At 32.8% G+C, this 16,522-nt stretch overlaps 1 protein-coding gene across 1 annotated transcript in view; it reads left to right on the top strand.

Moving 5' to 3' along the window:
- The window catches only part of LOC129984704 (neural-cadherin-like), a 287,446-nt gene that overhangs the window by 179,341 nt on the left and 91,583 nt on the right, over positions 1-16,522 (top strand). The window contains exon 15 of the mRNA XM_056094645.1: positions 12,362-12,505. Within this exon, the coding sequence (XP_055950620.1) occupies positions 12,362-12,505 (144 nt within the window). The remainder of the gene's footprint in view (positions 1-12,361; positions 12,506-16,522) is intronic.

A 16,522-nucleotide genomic window follows, 5' to 3' on the forward strand; every position in this document is an offset into this window, starting at 1 on the left:
CGTTTTCTCTAGAGAACTAAAATGAATTGTGACTTATCCGATAAGAAGTTTTACTTTTCGATTTTATCGGCACTAGGGTTTTATTCACTTTTTTACTGGAAATATTTACTTGAATTCTGTATGCTTATTTCAGAATACCTCTTGCGACATAATTAAATTCCCATTACTCCAGAAGTGGAATAAAATAAATCCATTGCTGTCGTCTCGCCCTCCCTCGCGTGTCATTTATTTTGAACGGGAAGAACGCTTTTACTGTCAGTGGCAAACTGCGGGATTTTTTTTTTTTTTTAATAATTTATAACATTAGAGATGTTTTTTTTTTTAGGAATCGAACAATTGCTTTTTGAATAAGAAAATATTAAATTCATCAATTTACAAAATAAATACTTATTTATTTTGCTCCTTTTTATCGATATTTTTCAAATGAGGGGGGTTTTTTTTTCCCCTCCTTCCCTCAATAAATATCAAAGACGGTGTGTCAGAAAGAAACAAGTTTCCCTACTTCTGGGAATAGTGCCTTATGAACTAAAAAACTTTCTTTTAAGTACATTTTGACATAATTGCTTCTTGTGTTTGTCGGAGATTCCCACGCTGATTATTAAGAAGTCTCATCTGATTTCTGGTAGGCACTTTGAAAACTCGATGGTACAATATTAATCTAGGAAACCCCGTTTCTATCTTGTGTTCCTTTGTCTGGTTAGCCAAGACAATGGAAGACAATATTTACTCAATATCTAAGATTTCGCAGTGTCATGATGAAAATCTTCTGTTTGAATTCGATGTGCACCAAAAAGAGAACCTTTATCTCGGTCCCAGATGGATGCCGACTCATTCAAATGGAGTTTCGTTATCCGAGTGATATCGTCATATTGTAAAATGTCAGGGCTAAATATTATTGTAAACCCTCACGGCATGAAAGTCCACATGGCTCAAAACCTTATTCGTGAGGAGCAATTGCCCTACTTCGCCCAGCTTAGACTTGGATGAGTGTGGGCTTTTTGATTTAAGACTATCTCAGTTATGGTCTCGGATCTAGGCAATCGGATGACTATTGGAAAAACCAGTATCAACCAAATTATCCATAATTATTTTCGCTACCTGCTGTATGGACTCAATTTTCTCTCCCAAGAAATAAGGTTAGTATTTTCTTGGAAGAAAGCATCTTTTGTTTGTCCGTTGCGCCGGATTGTTGAATGAAATGCTAAAAGAGCAGAATTGAAAATGGGCGACGAATGCATCGATCCTAATCTCGATTGTTAAAGGATGGTGGGTCCATTCAAGTATTTTAATTGAAATCTCAAATCATTCATTCTGGCCGAAACGTGTCAGACTGTGGCCGAATTTTTCCGAACTTTTCTGTACCCTATGTATTGGACATTGCCACGCTGTTGAGTGATTAATTATCTAATTGCAAACGCGAAACAAATGGATTGCAAATCTGAATTGCCGAGCTTACTTTAATAGAATTAGTAGTGAAGTTTGCTGGTTCGATACAGCAATCGATCCGATGCAGATCTGAGCTTTGTCTGCATTGCATGGCAAAGAAAGTTCTTGCGTTGTATGCAATTCTATCCGACGATTTCGATATTTTTTTGTATAATATATATATATATATATATAGTAATAAGCTGCGATAGATCTTGGTACGACGTAATTGCAATTTATCTTGATATGTTTATCTATAAAATGATATTTAATTAGGAGAAGTCGTATATTAAATAATGGACTATAATTTCAGAATATAATGGGAACAATACATAATGTTTCTCTACCAGTATCTTATTGCTGATTTCTTTAAAAAGACTAAAAACCAGAAATACAAGTTTTTTTTAGAATGTTTCAGAGTGGATGTTCTTTAATTCGAGAAGTATATTTTGCAGTCAATCGATTTTGATTCGACGAAGAAACTTTCGAATTAGAAACGACTCATCAATTTGCAGCACTCATAGATATTTCTACTAATCTCATTCCGAATGGTGTTTTAAAGAATGTGTAATATCTTTTCGTTATTAAATTAAAAAAATAGTTTATTCATTTCTTACAGTAAATACTACTATCATGTATTCATTTTTATTACAAGTGGTTTTAAACAGAAATATAAATTTCTCACATAAGAAGCTTATGAATTATTGCAATCGTCAACTCATGATTTTGACAAATCTCTCATTTTAGGCCACTCTGAATCCAGAACCAGTTCTTGGGATCATGTGTATCTAGGGACATAATAACACAAAAGTGCCTTGAATGAATTACCTGATTACTGCTTGCTGCTTTTATTAAGGAAATTATTAAAAAATGTACTTAAAAATAATTTATAAAATTAGTATTGTTCGTTTTTGCCAACGGTCTTTTGCCATCTTGCAGGCAATGTCAGAATTCCACCTTCATAAAACTTCTGATTTTTGTGAATAAAAAAATTAAACTAAGATTTTGCACCATGAGCGTCATTAAAAATTATGCCATGTAAAGAGTTTCTACATTTAACAAAATAAATGGAAATCTGAAGGTGCAAGATTAGAGCTGTATGGTTAAGTGATAACATACCCCAACCTTACTCCAGTGATTTTTGAATAAATTTTCGCGAGTGACCATTGATGTGTAGGGTTTTGCATTATCACGTTGAAAAACAACATCGTTACGATTTTCCAATACAGGCCACATTTAACGTAATCGTTGGTTTTCTGGTAAATTTGGTTTCCACGTAAATTAACTGTTTGGTGTCGTGGTAAAAGTTCAAAGCGCTAAATTTCTTTATAATCCTACCAAACAGACAACTACTCCTTAATTATTTATTATGAATCTCAGCTTTTCATGCTGCGTGAAATGATTCATCCTACTTCCTCTACGATCTTTTTCGATTCTTTTAATTATCCATTTTTGGCTTCAGTTTTCAGTCGTTTCAAAAATGGATTGCAGATGCTATTGCGCTGCTTAAAATGAATTTCTTTAAGCTGATGAGGAAGACATTAATCGAGTTTCTATACAGCGAAACTGGTTTAATTTTTAATGCATGTATGAAGTACATTGAACTTCTCTGTTGTCACGCGTGATGTGCTAAAATAATTTGAATCGGAATTGCCTTTAATATGATCTTATCAATTTTTAACTGGACGATCAAGATCATAATGCAGTTTAGGACAAAAAAAATAACTAGAATGAAATTTGGCAAATCCAGTTTTGTTATTGCTTTTCTTTCAAGGCTTCATTCCGATATATGGCACATAACTTCATGCATGTTTGCGATGCATTCTTGCCTTTTCAGAAAAAATGTCTGAAATCATTATTTTTTCATACATTTTTAAATTATGCTAAAAATGAAGTTAATTATCTAATCGATACAATTTTTTTAAATTAAAGGTGGAAGTCTAAACAAAATGAAAATCATATTGGTTAGATGCTTTGAACACATTGGCAAAAGCAAAGAATGGCTATAATGAGAATAATAACAAAGAATGTACTAAACTATAGCCGTCTATCGAAAAAAAATAATTTAATTGCCAGACCAATAGATGTACACCAAAAAGAATCATAGAATTATAAAATACATATAGCATCATAGAATTTGAAGAAGCATCATAGAATTATAAAATACATATAGCATTTTAAAAGCGGAAAAAAACTGTTGCAAAATTGTCCCCTCCCCCATTTCAATGAGAAAGATTTTAATTGCGAAAATGTGTTTCTTTCATAAATGAAATAATAGTGAAAACGCTGCTGAAAGAGCCAGCGAGTGAAATGAGCAGGAAAGACGCGACTTCGACAATTTGTTTAATAACTAAAGTAAGCTGTAATGATAAAAATAGCGCGTTCGGCCTGTAAAAATCAGCACATGCGGTACAAAAACCATCATTTTAGACGAGGCTCGTTAAGCCTTGTGGAAAGTTGTTTGTTAATGGCTGCGGCATTTTTGAAGTGCCGAAGCAGTGAAATGAGAGCGAGCCCATTTTGACGAACTCTTTGAAACAGCTTTTCTTATCGGGGGAATTAGTTGCCCAGTGAGGGGGGGTTGGAAACGGACCGATAAACTGTACACCTCGATTTGATGGAAAATTATAATAACTTTCGAAATTTTTGGATGGATATGTAATGGATGGGGAGAGGCGGTGATAGAAGTGGCGGTCTGTTATTCTGCATACCTGATAATGTCCGAACAGCTCCAATCGAAAATGCACTGCATTTAACATAGGGAAGAGTGCCGTTTGTAATTAGAAAGCCAGTATAGTTGCTTTTTCGATTTTTGTTTTAGTTTCAAGATTTTTTATTGAAAAAATTGTACCTTTCTGGTGTACTTATATAAAAAGTTTATCATCATCATTATTATTATTATTTATGTATTATTTTGAAATATTTTCTCAGAAGTTATCTTGTTTGTTCGATGTGCCTTTGGATTCGTATAATAATAAAATGTGTACGAATTTTTTTTTAATAAAGTAACATTTTTTTTAAAAAAATAAATTCTGAAATTTTGTAGAGAAACGCTATCTTTTAACTATTTTCTTTTTAAAACACTCTTCCGTCGATTTCTTTCTGGCATCGATATGTTTTAATCATATAGTCTTTTTTTTCTTTTCAGTGAAACTTTTTAATCGAAGACTGTTTATACTTTTCTTCTTTGTCCCACCTCCTTTGTCTTTTTTTCTTCTTCTGCGAGGTGTGCTCTTCCGAAAGGACATTTATTCTTTTGCGTTTTGTGTTCGAGTTTCTTGTTGAACTTTCTTCGAACTCATACCAGAGTTCCGCCCTCTGATGATTAGTTTTTTTTTTTTTTTATTCCCTTCTCTTGGCTCAGTTTTGAGCATTGACTTAACTTTTTCTTGGATTGACTCCAGGGATTCTCCTTTCACGGGGATTTTAAACGGCAGTAGCTGGTGACACGCTCTGTTAAAGGAGGGAGTAAATATGCATTACGCAGACTTCTGCAGGAGCGAGGAAACTTTCTTCCCCAACGGACCACAAAGAGGAAAACCTGATATATATTTTTTTAAAGGCGTGTGATGCTTTTTCAAATTTTTCTTCACTTCGCCGTTTTATACCGATTAAGACTTTTTGAGAAATTGAAGTTGATTTATTGTAATAACATTCATTTCATTACATTAGAATATTTTCAAAAAGCAATTTTTATTTTCTAGGAAGGCATATGAAATGAGATATTGCTTGTTACCAGCAGAAATAGTTTAATTTGCTATTTTTTAAATTGTAAAAGTACGAGTTGCGGAATTCCCTAAGATGTGCGAAGCTTGGAGAACTTCCACAGAAGATTTATCCATTCCTTATGTATTTGTGCTTTATAAGCATACAAAGATTTTGACGTTGTTGCGTCTCAGTACTGGCCTCCGTGAAATCGATATCCTTCTTTCTTCATTACTGACTATCGAAAATTCTCTAGCTTTAAAGAATTGGAATGTTGTTTTCTTTCAGTATCAAAATGTTTTACATTTTACCATTTTGTTACTTGATAGTTTTGCTCTTAAATCATCGAGCTTTGAGAATATATCTTAGAAGTACTCTTGCTGCTTCTTCTGTTTATTTTTGAACTCTTTCTTCCTTTTTATTTTAAACGTTCCCTCTACGACCATTTATATCATTCATAACTTTTATAGGTGGCAGGGGTTTTTTATATCCTAATGCATTTTCATAAAAATTTGAGACCCGTTTGAATCTTCTCATTTTTGCGTATCGCCTCATCGCTATATTTCAAATTCCATTATCAACTTCTCTCCGTTTCTCTTTGCTAAACCCAGAATGCAAAGGAATAAGACGAAGAAAGGAGGAGGGGGAAGGTGTGAATAGCGGTTAGTTTCCATTCTTGTTAGCTTGTTCTTAAGAGGAGCTGATGCGGATAAAAAGCATTTATCCATGAATATATTCTTGCACTCTTTAGAAAGCGGATGTGAAGGAGAAAAAAAAAGCCAGGAATTCTGTTGGAAGCACCTGAAAAGGCGGGAAAGATAGGTTTATATGGATAGAGAAAGGATGCGATGAAATTCTAGTGAACGTTAAAGCGAGATAGAAAGGAGTGTATTTGGGATGAGGAGTGTTTATATTGTGATAGAAACTTATTATATGAATATGATACATTGCCTCCTGCTGTTTTCCTTCCTTTCTTTTATGTTTTCGCGGAAAATTTGTCAATACATGGGCCGACAATTTTTCTTTGCCGGCTGTTGGTAAATATTTCAACAAGCACTTATATTATATTCGCATCGAATTTTTTGTTGACGTTCATTGATTCGTCTTGGGTAGCTATGTATAGGGCGCCCAAAAAGTTTAATTACATTAAAAAAAATACATGAAACAAACAAACAAAAAAAACTATAAGGTATGGAGATAGAAAGCTTTGCTGGAGACTATAAGGTATGGAGACAAAATGCTTTATTCATTTCCAACAGAATTGCTAAAATTATTAAATGTCATTATGAAATCCATGGTTATGAGTAGTGTGAGAAAGCAGTACTTGATTTTACATGAAATAACATGTATGAGTAACGACTGTAATACTTTGCTTTAAATCACACAATTTTGATTGGTTTTGAAATATTTACGAAAAAAAAATCTCTAACAGTTTAAAATGGACCCAGTTAAGCCAATGTCAATACAGAAAATTTTAAGTTTTTAATGTAGTCTCCATTGCATGTTCCGACTTCTAATTTGCAAATTCATAATATTCCGTAGACGGAAAGACGATCCTAATTGTATTTAGGAATTCAAATCCTCAATATGTAATCTTCCAACTGACGACAATCAACATAACAAGACTAAAGAAAGCACCGGTGCATTTATATTTGAAGATACGATTCAAAATTGAAGATACGAACGAAACCAATGAAGAAAGTACTCATTTACCCTCTGCAAATACAAAAACTGAAAATGAGTCCATTTTGATGGATTCATTTTAAAACATTTTATCCGAAGATTTTAAGTTCGCAACAAGTAGTTAAAGAAACTTCATGCAAAAAGATTGCATCCCAAACATTGGTTGATTTGAATTTTCCTCATACTTCGTGACAGTGGATTTTCTTTTTTTATAAACTTTCCCGATAATTATTAATGAGATTTCTCATTTTTAATGATTTTTATATTTTGCAACAGTTGGCGTTTCTGATTGTAATTGCAGTATTTTAAATTTAGCATTTTGTATGATATGCGAGTATGTACATCCACCATATGTTTGGCGCAGCATAGCCAAATTTGCTTGTTGCACCATCACACCTTTCTTCTAATCCAATCCATTCATCATGTATGCTGACCGAGTCATAGCTGGGTTTTCTTAGGATGGGATTAGTTTGCCGCATCATTTATCGGATGTCTCCGCAAACCAATCCTACATCAAGAATACCCAACTGTTTGTCAACATCAAAAATGAATGCCATGGTCTTCAGTATTTAGAAGAAATTGACTGAGCACACCACTTCCTGAATGCAAAAGACCGTTCCGCCCCTTCTCTTGGTACGATATTGAAGGGATGTTGATTGAGGCGTTTTCTCACTACAGTTCAGAATGATGTAGCCGTCACTCAACTTCAAAAGGGTCGCTCATTTCATCCGAACTAAACGAAAATGAATTTGCCATTAGTATCTTCACTTTTACTATTAGACCTTTCCTTGTTTGGCTTATCTATATAATGAGTGTGACTTTTTTCTACTTTGGACCCTATCTCGAGTGGAGTAATAATCTAAAACACCCATTTTTCCTAGATTTCCTTCCACTTTTCGTGACGTGAAACGTTGTATGGTGAATAATGAATATCTAAAGAAAATAGGGTTAGATATGTTCATTGAACAATACTTAAATGAAACCTTTCAAATCAATACTAATTTTCTTTTCAGTTATTTCTACTTACTGATACGAAAAAAAAACACGAATAAAAGCCTTTCTCTATTGTCATTTTAGTTACTCAAGATTTCTATTAGCGTCTCATTTTTTCAAAAAAATCTCAAGTTGCAAATATTGTGTTAGTTAGATTAACCAGTCGATACATCAAAATTAATAATTGCTAAAAATTTCAATTTTTTTATGTGATTTGATTTTTAGCATACATTGTTTTAGAAACCTTATACGGTTCTGCACATCCATTTATTAGCTATGCATCTCCCTGATGCTTCAGCCAATTTAAAATTTAAACTGTAATTTGAAATGGTTATGATTCAGCTTTAATGAATCCAATAACTTTCTTTTTGTAACTAAGCACATTTAAGATTATAAAGAATGAAACGAGAATCATTCAACATTAAAATTTTGTGTATGCAACACAATATGCTTCTCAGTTTGTTATTTCTCAGAGCACAATCGAACAAAAATGTATCATTACCAGCGATATTTGAAATACCAGGAAAGAACAACAATGACCATGAATGGCGAACTGTAAAGGTTAGTGTTGGTGAAAAAATAATTTAAGTTTTAATTGTATAACAAAATTTAAAAAAATTCATTAGAAGCAGGCTTTATGCAGAAACTTATTAAATATGAAAAACTAAACCTTATCATCATACTTTCGTTTCTTATCCACGTATTTGCCTTGGGTTGGTCGGGTTTCTCTACCCAGGTGCGTTCATCTCTACTTATAGTAAAAACGGATGTGTGTTTGTTGGCACTCTACAAGCCAGTTCGTTTGACTTTCAGTTACTAAATTTGGAACAACTTGGAAGGTGAAAAAGGGACCTCGAGATGACTTTGGAATTTTAAATAAAAGTGAAGCATCATTTTGGAATTTTTCCATTATAACTTCGGAAAATTTTATAAAGCAAAATAATTTTTGTATCATTTTAAAATTTTAAAAATTGTCTTTAATTATGGATTTATACAATTTCATTATTTTATATATTATATATTTTTTATGGATTTATACAATTTTTAAAGAATATTTACAATAATGTATTTCATTATTGAAGTGAAAATAGTCTTGCTAGTAATATTTAATATTGCCCCACCACCACCGCCAAATTGTTGATGTCAGGTTTGGAAGATTAGTCTTATTTTTCCTGTTGAGATGGTTCAGTATAAGGCATACTTTTAATAAAATGTTTGAGATTTTGCTGTATTTACAACTAAGATTTAATTTCAAAACCAAGCAACGGGGAAAATTTTTTAAATGCGTCCGTATTAAACAATGTTTTTTCCCCCCTTCCCGTGATATATTTGGATGTATAAAGATACAGGCTGAAAATTAAGAAAATGCTTAGCACATTAAATAGAACTGTGTTAGGCTTTCAAAGTAACACGCCTTGTATGTTTAACAAAATTTGAATTTTAAGAATGTTTTGCTAAGGAAACTCATTGGGACCTTGTACACAAAATATTTAATTGATATTTTTAGGTACCTTTTCAGCGAACTAATGGGTCGTCAAAGGCGGATAGACATCAATAATGTGGGGGGAGGATTCAAAATGAAATATTTATAACACTGAAAGCAATTTGAGTTATTGTAAAATAAATTGAAAAATTGACAAAAATAAAAATAGTACGGCGATGTAATTGCATATATATATAATATTAAATTTAATTTAGTTTAAAATATTGCAAAATTTTGTTTTTGTGCCATATATTCGGCATTTAGAGTAAACATCAAAATTTCATTTCATTATGAATTTAAAAAATTCGAGATACATAGTTCCTGTCTCCAAGTTATATCAGTGCCTTATATTAAAGGTCTAGCAATCAGTCCTGTAAACACGCACATTCTCCTTTATTATCAGTAGAAATCGATGTGTGATGAAAAACTCCCCTAATAAAATTAGAATACACACATGCAAGCGACTACAACAATAGGAATCGTTTTGAAAAGCAGGTGTAGTGACTAATTCTTACAAATCATCTTTCGAAATGAATTATTCAGGAAGATTCGGCTTTCGTTTGCCTCTCTTGCCCATTACATACGAACCTTTGCTAATAATGATTGCGTGACTGATGAGATGTTCTGTCGTTCCTCTGGAGGGAGACGAAATGGCGGGGGCGAGTGGGAGGCAGGAGGAACCTTTACCGACCTCCCACAAATTGCGCGTGCGAATTAACTTTTTCTCTCGTTCACTTTGTTTCGTGGGAGATGGGGGGAGCGGTGGGATTCTGCGCTGCGGGAAATCGTAAATTAAGTGACGCCCCTCTCTTGTTTGGGTCGCTTACCGGGAATGAGAAAAATTCGATGAAGAGACAAAAGTGTAGCGGTTAAAGCTTTGAGGAGATCTATCAGTTTGAAGCGTAAAGAATGTTTTCGTGTCTGAAGACTGCAAGATTGATGTAATATTTTGAGATATTTACAAGAATATTACAGCAGAAATATATGTTGATTTTTTTTTTTTTTTTTTCTTTTTCAAATCTTATAATATTTTATTCAAATGGTTTTACTTGTTAAATGTGGTGAAATTTCAATAACAGTTTTGGAGCATTTTCGCTTAGTAATATTCTGACCAAACTTGTTTTTATTATGTCTCTGCCTTGTGAATGTCAACTCAGAAACTTGTTTTTAATTTATTCTTCGATTTCAACAAATGTCGTTCTTTAGAACTCAGTTTATCGTTACCTTAAATGATAAATTGATGAAAATAAGAAGCAGCAGCCTCGGAATTCTTGTAATGAAGGGATATTCATTAAACGACACATTTTCTGATTGTGGACATCAGGGATGAACCTGAAACAATACTGCTGTATTGATATAACGCATTTTATAAATGATTATAAGCCTCGATCACATCTTAAAAATGCTCCCGAATACCTATTAAAAAAATGAAAGGCAATATGAATTTGTGTGTAAATAAGAAATATTCGCTTAAAAAATACATTTTAAAAAATGTATTGTAAAGAGTCTAAAATAAGTAAAAATTATTTGTAAATTGATCCTTAGTAATAATAAGCGATTATTTTTACATTTAGCATATTATTGTTTATATTTTAAATCAGTTTTAACCAATTTTGAGTGTTTTAGCGATTTGGAAATGGTTCGATGTTTATTTTCTTTTGTCAAGACATGAGCACTTTTGATTTGTGAATTATGAGACATGTGCACTTTTAAATGACTAGACACCTAAAATATCAATATCAGAAAGAAAGTCCTATTTATGATATCTCTTTGAAATCCATGAAAGCGCATTTATGTTGCTATTATAACTTCGGTTCTGAAGAAGATAAAATTTTATAATTAATCTTTTTGAAAATAAGGTCCATTTAGGAAAATTCTTTAGTCTTGAATGCAAGACGGTCACTTCTTTCTAACCGAAATCGAAAATCTGAACTGCTTATTGCAATAACAAAATTTCTTCAATTACGCGTTTCGAGAAGCTTCAGAGTGAAAAGCTTTAAATAAATTTCGTCCGCATCCACGAATGCCTCAAAGAACCTGCCGTCAAACGGAGTGCTGCTTTCCTGAGGACATCAAAGAGGGCGAAGCATTTTATAGGATTTCAGACACCGTTTCCAAATTTCCCAAGGGGGGGGGGGCGTAAAGAATGAAAAAAAAACCCCAAACAGTATTTCATGACCTCCCCCCTCCCGAAAAAAAAAACTTGGGTTGGATAGAAGAAACGCATTTAGATTTTCTATGCGAAGAAGAAAAAAGTTTCCCATCTCATGGACATACACGAAAAGTAAAAGCACTTCATTCAAAATGTGCTTCTAAAAAAATTTCTCCGGATTCACAAACAGATAAAATAATAATGTCTTTGACGTAAACTAAACTAATATAGTATAGTATAACAAAGTGTAGTATAGTAATAAATTTATCTCAATTGGATGTCATATTTTTATTATTATTTTTAATAGAGAGAGAGAGAAACACCAAGTAAAACATTCTTAACAATTTGAAAGTACGATCGAATAGTTAGTTATAGGGATTTAACATATGGCAAAAAAATGATACCCAAATTATGCAAAGAAGACCCTCCCCCTTTTTTTTTAATTTAATGGCTGTGCTTTCTACAATTACATTTCACTATATCAAAGGAAAATTTTGGGATAGAGCAGAATTTTCAGTGCGAATTTCCTAAAGCAAGCTTTAGAAAGTCTCCTGGTAAGAAAGAAGACAAATCAGAAAATCGTGGAGATCAATGGATGATCGAAAATTCGGGAACAAAAATTCGGGTATTAAACATTACCCCCTCAATTGAAAAAAAAAAATTAAGAGGAAAAAAAATTAAGAGGAAAAATAATTATTATCAAAAGTATGAAATAATTAACCAAGAAAACTGGATGTTGAAATTGAATGATTCGTGAGCACTTAACACGTGTAGAATCGTGTCACGGTACGTCTTAGGTATTTTTGCTGTCCTCCACTTAAACATCTTCCTGAAACCGTGTTTTTTTTGTTTTTTTTTTAATTATTTATTTATCTTAACATTTCCGAAGTAAAATAATGTATTTTCCTGTCTCCTTGCAGTTACCAAGTACATCCGAATCGGTATCGGCGACAAGAACGACAATCCCCCTTACTTCGAGCAAGCCTCCTACGAAGCTGAGGTCAACGAGGATGAGGACATCCAGCACACAGTCATCACTGTCACCGCCAAGGACAAGGACGAATGTAAGTCGGCGCTCTTTCCTCTCGATTCTTTCAGCGAGGCCTGAATTCCTAAAGAAAAAAAGTCCTGCAGCGTGTTCTTTCACTTACTACGTTATCTTGTTCAAAATGTGCAGACGCTCCTATTGAATTCCAAAATGATAAAAGCATTCCGACATGTTCCGAGTATTTTTTATAAAAAAGTATTTAATGTTTCTTTAGAAGTTGTTGGATTAGCAGCGGTTAATACTAATTCGGGCCATATGCAAATGGCAGCATCCTATTCCAAGAGAAATTCGGGTTTCTTATTGAATGGAAGGCGCCGAATGAAACCTTATCTTAATGCACCACCTTTAATTTGCATAAACGTGCAAGCGTGAAGTGAGACGAAGTAGTCAGTTGCCAGTGAAGCATCATTTGTCAAGTAAACGGCCACTAGAATTCACAATCACACATTTGGAAGGGGTTAGGAATCCGATCTCGCAAACGAGCTCACTTAGTGGATGTATAGGGCCAACAATGACATACAGAGTAGCAGCGGTTCTAAAGGTTTAATTAGGAATAAGAGGTTTAGATAAGGCGAGTTTGCGAAATAGTTATGATAATATGAATAATTTAGAGAAGAGAAGAGAAAAGAAAAGATGAAGACATTTTCTTTTAACTTAAATCTGCCTATCTGAATCCTAAATGAATAAAGCTGTTGACTGAAATGACTGAATCACATTAATCACAATGATATAACTGGCATGAAAATTAAATAATTAAACGTATGGTGATTGTATTAAAAAAAACATTAGAACTCCCCGAAACTTTTGAATACATTCTCTGATAAATGCACTTGTGTATTAACAACGATATTGCATTGGCCAATAATAATTTTGGAAGAGCTTATTAGCATGCGATCTTTGATAATTAATTGCTTGGATGCGGTTAATACAAAATTGTAGAAAGACTGAATGTTCCATTTGGATGGTTTTTCCCTTCCGTTCAAAAGTTCAACACCAAATTACAATTGTAGTCACAAATCACATACATTTTTAGAATTTTAACCCTCACTACACTATATCAACAGATGTTTTTTCACCTTGACCATTCTTTTCTATCATATGCTTGGCGTGGTCAATATGCACTAATAAACACTAATCAACCGACTATGGACTTGAGTCGTTGAGTTTACGTACATACGAAAACACAAACCGACACACCATTACTCTTTGACAGATTTTGATTAAAATTTTAATAAAATTACATTTTGAATGCTAAATCTGTGTACCAGATTTCATCTCTCTAGCGCTGTTCGTTTTTTCATTGTTTTAATTTGTATTCGGACAGTCGAACTTGTTCTTGATGGATTTCGTTTCGAATTTGTGCAAATTTGATCGAAAGTCTACATACTAAATTTCATCCGTTCAGTTCAAATTGTTATTGTATTCACAGACATACAGACATAATGCCAGAAATGTGTTTTTCGAATCCGGGAAGGTTTGAAACGTGGGAATGCGAGAAAAGTTTCGAGTTCGAATTTTCTGATATTGCAATACTTTCTGTGCACTTTGAGTACGAAAAAGTAAAAATAGTGACTACACTTCTTTGTATATCTTTTAGCGTTGTAATTATTTTTATTTAAAAGGAAGTAAACAGTCATCGATCTTTTGCGTTATGCTTTTCTTTTACTTAAGAAATCGGTTGCTGGGCTACCAGAAACCGTTTAATTTCCTACTATCTGGTGAGGGGTGGGACAGAGTGATAGGAAGAGAGATGTGCATGAGTGAGCATTTAAAAAAATAAACTGCATCGAGTGGAGTAATTAAGAATCCGAAATATTAATGGCAGTGCTATGAAGTGCTTCTCTTCAGACAATTCAGCTAATGAAGTCTGCTTTTTAATCGATAAACTTGGGAATGAAGCCTCAAGAGGTTCTCGTCACCTTCGTTCTTCTCGTCATTTTTTTTTAAAGAGGAGTAATAAAAAATAAACGACTCATTTTTTTAAATTTGCTTATTGAGATTTTTAATACCGAGCGGAATATACACGCACGTACACACTCACATAAGTATGAGAAGCACATAAATACAAAAAGAAAAAACTAATTTAAAGTTATTTAAAAAGGTTAAACAGTTAAAAAATGAAATTATTCTGCGAACTTTTCATTACTCTGTGTATCTAGACATAGTATATGGAAAATTGTTAATATAATCTTTTCCATCATTAAAAAAAGGTTTTTATTAGTGTGTTCTCCTTGATGTAAATTTTAAATAAATTTATTGAAAATAAATTGTCTCTCTTTAGAAATAAAATAAAATTTTATTATCTGACTGACTTTAACCTTTGCAATCGGATGGTGTATCTCACTCACCATTGATGCATCATATCACCACTCACTCAAGATGGTGCATCATTTTGACGTTTCGTTTATTTATTTTTTTAAGTAAGATTTTTAAAAAATACCTAATGAATGGTAAGAAGATGAAGACCAATTTTTCGATAAAATTCAACTGAAAACTGTAATATTTTTATTTCATAGAAATAAGCAAGTCTTTGTGTTAGCTGAATAATTTTGCATCAAACTACTTTTCCGAGTGCAAAGGGTTAAATTATAAGTATCATAAATTTGTATCATAACTTTGATATCTTTTTATCTACTTTTAAATAGATTTTAATAGAAATCTGTAATAGAAATCAAAAGAAATATTGAAAAAGCATGAAACAAAAATGTTACCTTCTATAGATAAAGATATGCTAATTGATAACTTCTTTTATACTTATGCGAAAGAACTTTCAATTGAAATCTTTTTACAATTACGCTAGATAAAAATATCTTCGGAACATTTTGTTTGGACTACTAAATTAATATCTTTATAGCCGCGTCATAGTTTATTAAGTCTTTTTCAAAATGAAGATAATTTTGCCACTTTTTTCGGTAGTCACAATAGATTCTTTCTGATATATTCAAATGCAGGAATGCGAACTTTAAACTAAGAGAATGATTATTTTTAACTGTAAATTTAATCTATTGCTGTAATGATCAATTTTTTAGTTATTAGCAAATTCGAATAATTAATTTTTGGGAAAAAATTAAGACATCGTTTAAAGGATAAATTTAGGATGCTTTTTCAGAAACGGATTGAAAACGCTTTACAAGGGGGGGGGATCCTTTTACAAATTACAGTCATCCAAGCGCGAATTTTCTAAATATTTCGCGAATAAATGTGTTGCCAGGGAGCTATCACAAAAGATTTGTTTTTTATGCTTGTTGGAGAGAGCATTTCATATAAAAAGTCCCATGAAGATGCTTCGAGCGCTTACGAGCAATTATGTTTTTCAACGATTCCTTTTGTTTCATGAGAACCCTAGTAAATGAGCTCCATCAGTTACTCGGAATCCAGTTCGTATTAAAAAAAAAAAAAAAAAAATGTTATCTAATCCTCCATTAAAAGTATCACATATTACTGATATTATTGAATGGGTAGTGTGCAAACGAGAACTTCAGAAATATAATGCGTCTTTATTTGTATTTGGTGGCATACTTGAATAATTCATCCAGGTTAAACATTTTTTTTTTTTTTCATTTGTGCATGATTTTCAAAGTTAATTGGCAATTATATTTCAACGTGACATATTTTTATGGCATCGTCAATCGATAATGAACTGATATATAATGTTTGTTTTTGCATTCCATAAAGAGTTCCTACATACAAGCGGCATGATTCGTGAACTGCTTTCTAACGCGAATTCACAGGCGTGCCGTGAAGCATTGGAGGGTGAGCAACAAATGGTGGAGTTATCGGGAGGACCACTTAGAAAATAAAAGATGTTTTTTTAAAAACTTATATTGCTGTTTTCAATTTCGGAACCCCCAGTCTGGTGTCGTTTCCCCCATTGCTCTTATTGCATAAACGATAGGCCGTTCTCTGGTTCCCATAACACACTAAAAAGAGTCTTCACTTGTTTGGAATCTTGTTGACCTTAAAGTTCTTGTTCATTATTCTGTTATATCAATGGATTACATAAAACGGAATATAGTATTATCTCTGGCATTCA

The sequence above is a fragment of the Argiope bruennichi genome, chromosome 9 (assembly GCF_947563725.1).
Source record: "Argiope bruennichi chromosome 9, qqArgBrue1.1, whole genome shotgun sequence".
Classification (NCBI taxonomy): domain Eukaryota; kingdom Metazoa; phylum Arthropoda; class Arachnida; order Araneae; family Araneidae; genus Argiope; species Argiope bruennichi.